This window comes from Apium graveolens, chromosome 11 (assembly GCF_009905375.1).
Source record: "Apium graveolens cultivar Ventura chromosome 11, ASM990537v1, whole genome shotgun sequence".
NCBI classification, from domain to species: domain Eukaryota; kingdom Viridiplantae; phylum Streptophyta; class Magnoliopsida; order Apiales; family Apiaceae; genus Apium; species Apium graveolens.
The window spans coordinates 25,105,013-25,113,949 of record NC_133657.1 but is presented as its reverse complement, the minus strand read 5'-3'; the positions used below and the strand labels follow the sequence as shown (position 1 = coordinate 25,113,949).

Genomic DNA, 8,937 nt, shown 5'->3' with positions numbered 1-8,937 from the left:
CTGTGAAATTGCATGCTTTCTAATAGCCTCCCTAAATACCTTTTCACTGCTTAATAACATACCCAATTCAAACCGATGATCCTCAATGTCATTGTTTTCATTAAATTATGGGTATTTTATCTCTTCCTCATCACAAGAAGAGATGTCTAATCTGTCTATATTGCTATCAAACTCACTTTCTGAAGAGTCACTATCATAGTTACCATCTTCTCCTTCAAATTCAACACGCTCAGTTTCAATTACAATACCTTCACCTTCTTGCTTACTACCATCATCAGGATCCATCACCTCCTTAGTTTTCACTATTTTGTTCACATCCCCTGTTTCATGTGCTTTATCTTCATCAAATACCAGGTCCTCAGCTTCATACGACTGTAAAAGATTTTCATCTGTAGTTTGATGCATCACCTTCTCACCTTCTGATTGGTTGTCAATATTTGAGGGTTTACCTTCACACTGGTCCTCAACTTCTACTTCATTATCAATATTTGATGGTTGACCTAGAAACTGGTCCTCACCTTCTGGCTTGTTATCATCATTCTTTTACCCTTATCTGTGGCATTTTCTTTTCCAGGTGTTGGCCTTTTTGCATGATCTTTATCCTTCTATTCCTAGCTTTTACCTTCTATCCAATAACTCATTTTTTGGCTTTCCTTGCCACACTTATTCTTGTCATCGTCAATTTTATTATCACCATCAAGTATTACATGTGTATCTTCTGTGTTCTTGAACAATTCCACCAACACAGAGTATCTACCTCTCCTTCTACTCCTGTAAGATGGATTTGGCGGTGGTCACCGGAGTCCATGTTGGAGCTGTCACCATGAAAGCTTATTTTATCCTCTTCTGATTCTTCTGATTCTCCTATAGCCTCTTTCATCAACTCATTCAAATCTCCTAATTCTTTCATTAATAGCCAATTGTGTGAAGGAGAAATTCATGTTTTCATCATCAGAAACAGAACTGTTTGAGGTTGCATACATGGTTGTCAATTTGTAACCAGACTAAACCAATTCAATTATAAAATCCAAATCTCTTTGAGTCTCAAGAGGATATAAATTATCAGCACACACATCCAGGTCATTCGACAAGAACCACAATTCATTATTCTGGTACTACATCTTATTTCTTCATATATAACTTCCATTTCATTCAATGTCAATTTATCAACAAAACACATATCAAAATACGCAATCTTCCCTCCATAATATGAAGTGAAGTCGTAGTGGAATTTTTCATCAAAATGCAAAATACAAACCACATACAAAATAAAATAAGCCACATGCAAAGATAAAATGAACACACTTTAACAAGATAAAATACATACAAAATCTAGTCAACATACAAACCTCAAGTACATCTATACATCACTTTAACATGTATCATATTACATGTAACAATATATATCACTCCCCAACTACGTTAACATGCAAGTTTATTATAAACAACAAAAGAAAGAAAATTACCCATATATGTGGGTAACTCTTTACCGTCAAGAATACCATAACCGACCAAAACACCTCAGTCTTTGCTGGATCAGCTTCATTTTTCTATTTCTTAGGACTTATTACATGATTAACATCGAATACACCTCACAATCGACCTCTCATTGCTCTAGACTAAGGGGATTTTATATTTGTAATTTGGGAATTAGGGTTTTAAACCATTAAATAGGTGTTTGTAATTACGTTTGAGATATTGGTTAAACAACATTTGATTTGACCATTATAAGACTGATATGCCTATTAAAAGAAAATTTGCATTATTAAAAGACGACATGCCCCCGACGTTAGACAGATAACGGTCAATTTTAACAAAACTCGGTCAAAAGTGCGTGTTTTGCAGCGCCAAAACAAGTCCTGGGTGCAAACTGTAATTAGTGAAACAACTGGTTACAAACTGCCAGTTGTCCAGACCTAAGAGATGCAAACTGCAATTTACTTAAAAAAAATTTAATCCTAATTTTTTTTCATTTTAATTTTTCTTAAAAATGTTAAAAATGACAACTAACATCGAGAATAATATTGGGAATTAACTTATTCCTAGAATTTCTAAATTTTTTAGCACACACCAAATCTTCTGGATTCGTTTTCCATTATTTCCCTATGATGTAAAACTTAACAAAAGTTTCATAAGTTAGTCATTTACTTGTGGAGATATTATTACGAATGTCAATATTCACTATCCTAATTTTAAAATAAAACAAATATAGTGTAAATAAATAAATGTTTTACGTGATTTTAGGAATAATATCCTAAGATTAACATCATAATCCTTATTTTTTTATTTTATTGTAAACACTATCAATAGTTGTGGTTCGGTAGTTCGATACCTAGCACGATAAAACGCTAGTATTATTAACGAAAATAAAAATGAATTAGTTGAATATGAAAAATATACAATATTAAACAAAAATGAAAAATTATTTTATTCATGCACATTTCGTTTGTGATTTTGCATTGATGCCTAGAATATGTCCAATGATTTTTTAATGCTAACTAGTACGTGTTTTGCATTTCGCAACTAGAATTAATCATACTTATCGTATGCTTGGTTTAGAACAAGTCATTCTTGTCCCATGCTAAAGTCTACAAATTTTACTACTCCTATTTAAGAATTTAGAAGTCGTTCGTATTGCATACAATGCTGCATTTACCATATATATATTATTTGTAATTAGTATCATCTTCTTCTCTCTCATCATGTAGAGTCATCAATCTATTTTGTTTTTACTTGTTCTGCTTCGGATTCCCAGTTTAGTATTAGCTGATTAATGTACATGCGATCCAGAAGCAGAATGGCGCGTTACGAATCAAGTTATTAGTTTGTGTTCCTTTTCTAGGGAAGATTATTCCGGCTAGCTCTCGATTCCGAGAAGGACTTACTTGCAGCTGGTGTTATTTTAGCTACTGGATCTATATACATGTGCTTCCTGATGCTTTTGAAAATTTAACATGTCTGTGTTTAAATGAAAATTCATGGCATTATTTTCCGTTTACAGGATTTATTGCTATGGTTGCAGCAATCGATAATAGACAGTTACACAACTTATTTTTACAGAGAATCACAACTATCTAGCAAAATTCAAAAAACTATTAGTGCTAACGGTGATGAGGAGAAGTCGAAAACTCACGTGCATGGACATGTTCATGGATCTAATGCTTCAGATTTATCCCAACAGCTTATTCGACATCGCGTAGTATCACAGGTACGTAAAATTGTTCTAACTAGGCATGGGTACAAGAAATGCTTATCTTTATGTGTTGCACTGCATTATTTTAGGTACTGGAATTGGTAATAGGGGTACACTTAATCAGTATCCAACTAGGGGCGTCAGATAGTAATTTTAATTTTTTTTTTTAAAAAAATCATACTTACATAAACAATGTAATTTTGGCTGGCTTCCGTGGAGACAGGTATGGAAGTATAGAGTACGAATTACAGGAAGCTAACAGAATAAAAAAAACCCAAAATTTAAGCCCATTTGGCTAGAAGAGACATACAACCGGCTCCAAGAAGAAGACAAACATTAGCTCCCAGTTGGAGCATTCCATTGTTTTGTAATTTAGGACTCATAAAATCAACCGCAAGAAGATCAACCAGTGCCATATAGATCAGTATTCCAGCTGATGCTGCATTGAAACTGCCCTCAACTATCAAGGCTGTTGTACTGTTCTCATCGTAAACATTCGTTATTCCTATTCCAATACAAATCCCGACCGGAGTTGTCAGCGAGAAAAACAATGCCATAATCACAACTGCTCGAGACTTGAATTTTGCCTGCATATCATAACCCGAGTCATTAGTATATTAATTAAATGTCGATACATCATACAATTACCGTATGGTTCCTGATTAATGTATAGCTAAGTTGATTACTACCTGTCCCCCCCATATGTAAACAGATGTTGCTCACACATCTATCCGAGTACTGACCAAGGGTAATGCTGACCTTTTAAATATATGTTAAATTTGAAGATAAGCATTAGCCATTTGATTCCAAATTCTGTAGTAATGCTCATGCAGGCTCTACGCAGGGTGATGTGAATCATGTATTCATGTGATTGACTAGTCTTTGCAAGAGGTTTTTTGATTCAAAGTAAAAGAAACAACACAATAGCTAGCGTCAGTTTCAATTTTAATATTTTGTATATCTTACAAGTCTGGAGGATGAGATATAGAAGTCTGTAAAGTCAATACTTCATACATATATAAACAATATAATTCCCTAAATGTTAGAATAGATTGCTTATGTATGATTGTAATATTTCAAACCCCACAGTTGATCACATAGATAAACCAGAATCAGAGGCCTATATTGCAATTTTGGCATTATAGTCAAAATTCATTATAAATACATCATTTATAATAGGGTAAGTTGCACTTTGCACCCTACTATTATGTTTCAAAAACAAATTTGTACCAGAACTTTGGAAAATTCAGTTTGCACCCCTATACTTTAACTTTGGGATTCATTATGCACCCCTTTCCAGAATTTTATTGAATTGGATAGGGGCAAAACCGGAAATTCAGCAAAAATATTAAGTAAATAATTTCATGTCTTTTAAAATAATGTTAAAAATTGAATTTTGATACAAAATTGTAAGTTTTTAATTTTTTAAATGATAATAGTAATTTGAGTTTTGATTTCATTTTATATTATTAATTCTAGTATTTTGTAATTCTACAAAAAAATATTTTAACCATTAATTTTGATTATATAACTAAATTTAATTAAGTAGAGTAATAAAATTTTTGAAATTGATATTAAAAAAATGATAATCGAATGTAAAATTAATAGTGTTATTTGAAAATTAAAAATTTATTATTTTATAGTTGCTATAAAATAATATACAATTTTTAATAATATTTGAACAAACTATATTTTATTTTGATTAAGTATATTGTTAAATTTCCGGTTTTACCCCTACCCAATTCATCAAAATTCTGAAAAGGGGTGCATAATGAATTCCAAAGTTGAAGTATGAGGGTGCAAACTGAATTTCTTAAAATTCTGGTACAAATTTGTTTTTGAAATATAGTAGTAGGGTGCAAAGTGCAATTAACCCTTTATAATACTTTAGCCCCAGTCCGCAGTCATTATAGAGCAAGAGAAGAAATGATGATACCTGAGTAATGCATCCGCCAAGGCCCATGCCCTCAAACAATTGATGGAAAGTGAGTGCAGCCACTAGAGGTTTTATCGTCTTTGGACTCTCAGAAGCACCTAATGATATTCCGATTATCACCGAGTGTACTACTATTCCCAGTTCCAGTACCTTGAGTCATATATATCCAATATTGGTTAACGTATGTAAACTCTCAGATATAAAAACACACACACACACACAAACCTATGTCAATGTTTTAACTTACTTGTGATACCACGCGTTGTCGAATAAGCTGCTGGGATGGGTCTGAATTAGCAATAGCTCCATGAACATGTCCATGCACGTGAGTTTCCGACTTTTCCTCATCGCCTTCCACAGCAATAGTATTTTGAGCTTTATTAGATAGGTGTGATTTGCTGTAATAAGAAGTTGCATAGCTGTCAATCATCAAAGTTCCAATTGCTGCAACCATTGCAATGAATCCCGTAAATGGGAAATTTCCCCAGGGATTTTCATTCAAACAAGGAGATGTCAAACTTTCAAACGCATCAGGAAGCACGTGTATGAATCCAGTTGCTAAAATAACACCTGCAGCAAAAGCCTTAACAAGAAAAAACAAGTTTTTGTCAGGCCGCAGAGCAGGAATTATCTTCCCTAGAAACGGAATACAAACACCAATTGCACTCGCTACAAGAATCGAAACTATAGCAACTATCTTGTATTTCAAAGCTAGACTCTTGTCCCGCTCTTCTGCTTCAGAATCACAAGTACATTCAGCTAAAATCAAATTAGGAATCAGAAGCAATACAAAAGAAAACAATATAAATTGGTGAAGTGACATAATGAGAAAAGAGTTAAAAAGAAAGGCGGTAGAACAAGGAGGCAGTTTGAATAGGCCTTGCAAGTGATGTTATATAAATTGTTGAGTCTCGAGTCAACTCATCTGATCAACATAATGAACTCATTCTGTACACCTATACCATATGGAGTAAATATTTGTTAATTGTTAATGTAGAGTAATTAATGATATTACAATCTTTTAAAATCTTAATATTTTTTTTCGTTTCTTAAATTTTTCAAAGAACATTGTGAGAAATGGCAATTAACAATCGGAACAATTCGTGGAACCAACTTATCACTAGCAGTACTCAATGTTTCGGCACATCACAAATCTTTAGAAATCGCTTTCCATTTTTCGCATACATCCAAAACAAAATTAACTTTTGTAGATGGAAAGTATCGAAAAAATAGATCACTTATATGACAAAATTTGTTAAACTTATTTTAACTAGAGTATCGTACAAAACTTGTAAAAAGTACATACATATATAGGATTCATTTCTTTTCTCAAAGAGAGCCTAGTATTTGTCGTGAGAGATTACAGCTGCAGCTGGGTTTATAAATGTCTTCAGAATGTCGACATTTTACATATGGTCAACTGCCATTTGGTTTCACAAGAGTGTTTGGTCGTTGTGCGACTCTCCTCTAAGTTTAGGGCGGTGATTCCTTGATTGAGTGTTGGCACTAGGGGTGTACACGGATCGGGTTGGGCGGGTTGGGAGAAATTTAGCAACCCAACCCAATTATTTCGGGTTTTCAAAATTTCAATCCAACCCAAACCGTTTAAATTTGTAATCCAAACCAATTTGTAAACTTCGGTTTGGTTCGGTTTGGATCGGTTTGATCGGTTTATTAAATATACAAAATTAATATAAAAATTTATAATAAAACATAAGGTTTCAAAGTTTAAAACACTTGAAAATAGTTCAAAACAATATTACAATCCTCCGTGTTGAATAGTATTAAGCATCTAATTTTGGACATCAAAAATATTAATAATATTGTTTACGCTTTAAATATTGGAATGGATCATAAATGCAAAAAATATAACACTAATCAAACATCTATTGTTGTTACGAAATGAACTATGAACACGGAGGTTATAAGTTATATTTAGAGTTAGAGATATATGGATTTATGTAAATGGCCTAAACATAATTTTGAATTAAATTATTAGCATGTACATATATATTTTAATCGGGTTGGGTTGGATTGGTTTAAAATTATCGAAAACCATATCCAACCCAATTAAATCGGGTTGACATTTTTTCAACCCAACTATATATCACGTTGAAAAAAATCGGTTTGGTTCGGCCGAAATAGGGTCGGTTCGATTTGGATTGGTCGGGTTGGCCAAACCGTGTACACCCCTAGTTGGCACACTCTTTTCTTATTTGAATTGAACGTAATACTACCTCTCTATTATTTTAACTTTTATATAAATAAAAAATGTTAGTTGACTTTTTTTATAACCGGGTTTTTAATTTTCATAATCATAATCTTATATATAATGAGCGTAAAAGACATCCAATATATTTTAAAATAATAATTTTTTTTAAATAATGAAATGATAATTTCTAATATTTGATTTTAATCCGTATAATCACAAAAAGTTAAACACGACAACTTAATTATGGAGGGGGTAAAAAACCAAAATAATCATTTTTAAATAATAATCACCCAAAATACCTACCAGAATTTTAAGTTGTCCAAAATATCCACCAGATACTCCATTTTCAGTTCAGTGGAGTATCCGGTTGATACTCCACTGACATAGGAGTATCAGGATGATACTCATTTATCAGTGGAGTATCCATTCATATACTCTTTTGTCAGTGAAATAACATGTGAGATACTATTTTGTCAGTGAATTATGATCTAAAATTTTAAAATTTTACTTTTATTTTTTTAAAAATAGTGTTTAAAAAAAATTAAAAGTGATACTCCACTGGGAAAGGAGTATCAGGACTAATACTCCACTGACAGAGAAGTATCTGCCATGATACTCTACTGACAAAGGAGTATCATCCCGATACTTCATTAAAAGTGGCGTATCATCATGATAATCTAGTATCAGTGGAGTTTTTGGTAGGTATTTTGGGCACCTTTTTTCAGAATGGGTATTTTGGGTAAAAATATATCCAAAAAGAGGTATTTTGGTCATTTTTTCAATTAGGGATGCACAATTTACCAAAAAAAATTATGAGTGTACTATGATTTTTACATAAACATTTGAAAAGTAAATATCTATATAGGCAAATAATCAAATAGAAATCAAACTTAAAATATAAATTAGAAATTAATCTAAACCATTAGATCAATCTAATTCAATGGCCCCCTAAAAGTACTACACTCAACTAATCTGTACCATCCCACACATAATCTCAACTTTTCCCCGCCGTTTTTAATTTGATTTTTCCCGTCAAACAATAAGTTTTTTTAAATCCTGCTTCAATGTATTTTTCTCCATCTCTCAACAATCGATTTGCATACCATATGTGTTATATTTCAAAATAATTTTAAAAAAAATTATTTGGTTTCTAATTTCGATTCTAAAATTGGTTTCCATTAGAGTAGCCCTATATGTGTCTATATATATGTGTGTGTGTGTGTATGTGTCTATATATATATATTTGTGTGTGTGTGTGTGTAAGGAGAAGTTAAATCTTAATTAAGTGTTTTTTGCCAAAAGGAAGGATATTTCATTAATATTTTAAATCGTTTAATAGTATTGAAAGAAAATCTGAATGAGTGTCAACCACTCTTCATATACGATCAGTTAAAGAACAACTATAACTTGTTAAAAAATGAGCTACATTATTCACAGACCGTTAACAAATCTAAGGGACACACCTTTATTTTTTAACTCTGTTAACTCTGATATTAGCAACCTGCATTCTTCAATTATATGACCTAAATACGATAATAGATCCTAAGAACCCCTAATTGCCTTAACAGCTACTAGGAAATCAGTTTCCACTATCAC

The 8,937-nt window shown here is 32.3% G+C and overlaps 1 protein-coding gene across 1 annotated transcript; it reads right to left on the bottom strand.

Annotated features, from left to right (window-relative positions):
* Positions 1 to 3,122: 3,122 nt before the first annotated feature.
* LOC141696761 (zinc transporter 5-like) lies at positions 3,123 to 5,999 on the bottom strand. Its single transcript, XM_074500888.1, has 3 exons — positions 5,377 to 5,999; positions 5,130 to 5,279; positions 3,123 to 3,780 (listed from the first exon to the last, which is right to left on the bottom strand). Exons 1-3 carry the CDS (start codon positions 5,950 to 5,952, stop codon positions 3,475 to 3,477), a joined length of 1,032 nt encoding a protein of 343 aa, XP_074356989.1. The 5' UTR covers positions 5,953 to 5,999; the 3' UTR covers positions 3,123 to 3,474.
* Between the last annotated feature and the right edge of the window lie 2,938 nt (positions 6,000 to 8,937).

Bases quoted from the DNA above. Each gene is read 5' to 3' on its own strand.
- LOC141696761 (XM_074500888.1), bottom strand. From the start codon at position 5,952: ATGTCACTTCACCAATTTATATTGTTTTCTTTTGTATTGCTTCTGATT. The intron at 5,280-5,376 runs GTAAGTTAAAAC...ATATGACTCAAG, and splicing joins GACAACGCGTGGTATCACAA to GTACTGGAACTGGGAATAGT. The intron at 3,781-5,129 runs GTATCATCATTT...TATGATATGCAG, and splicing joins TTGGCGGATGCATTACTCAG to GCAAAATTCAAGTCTCGAGC.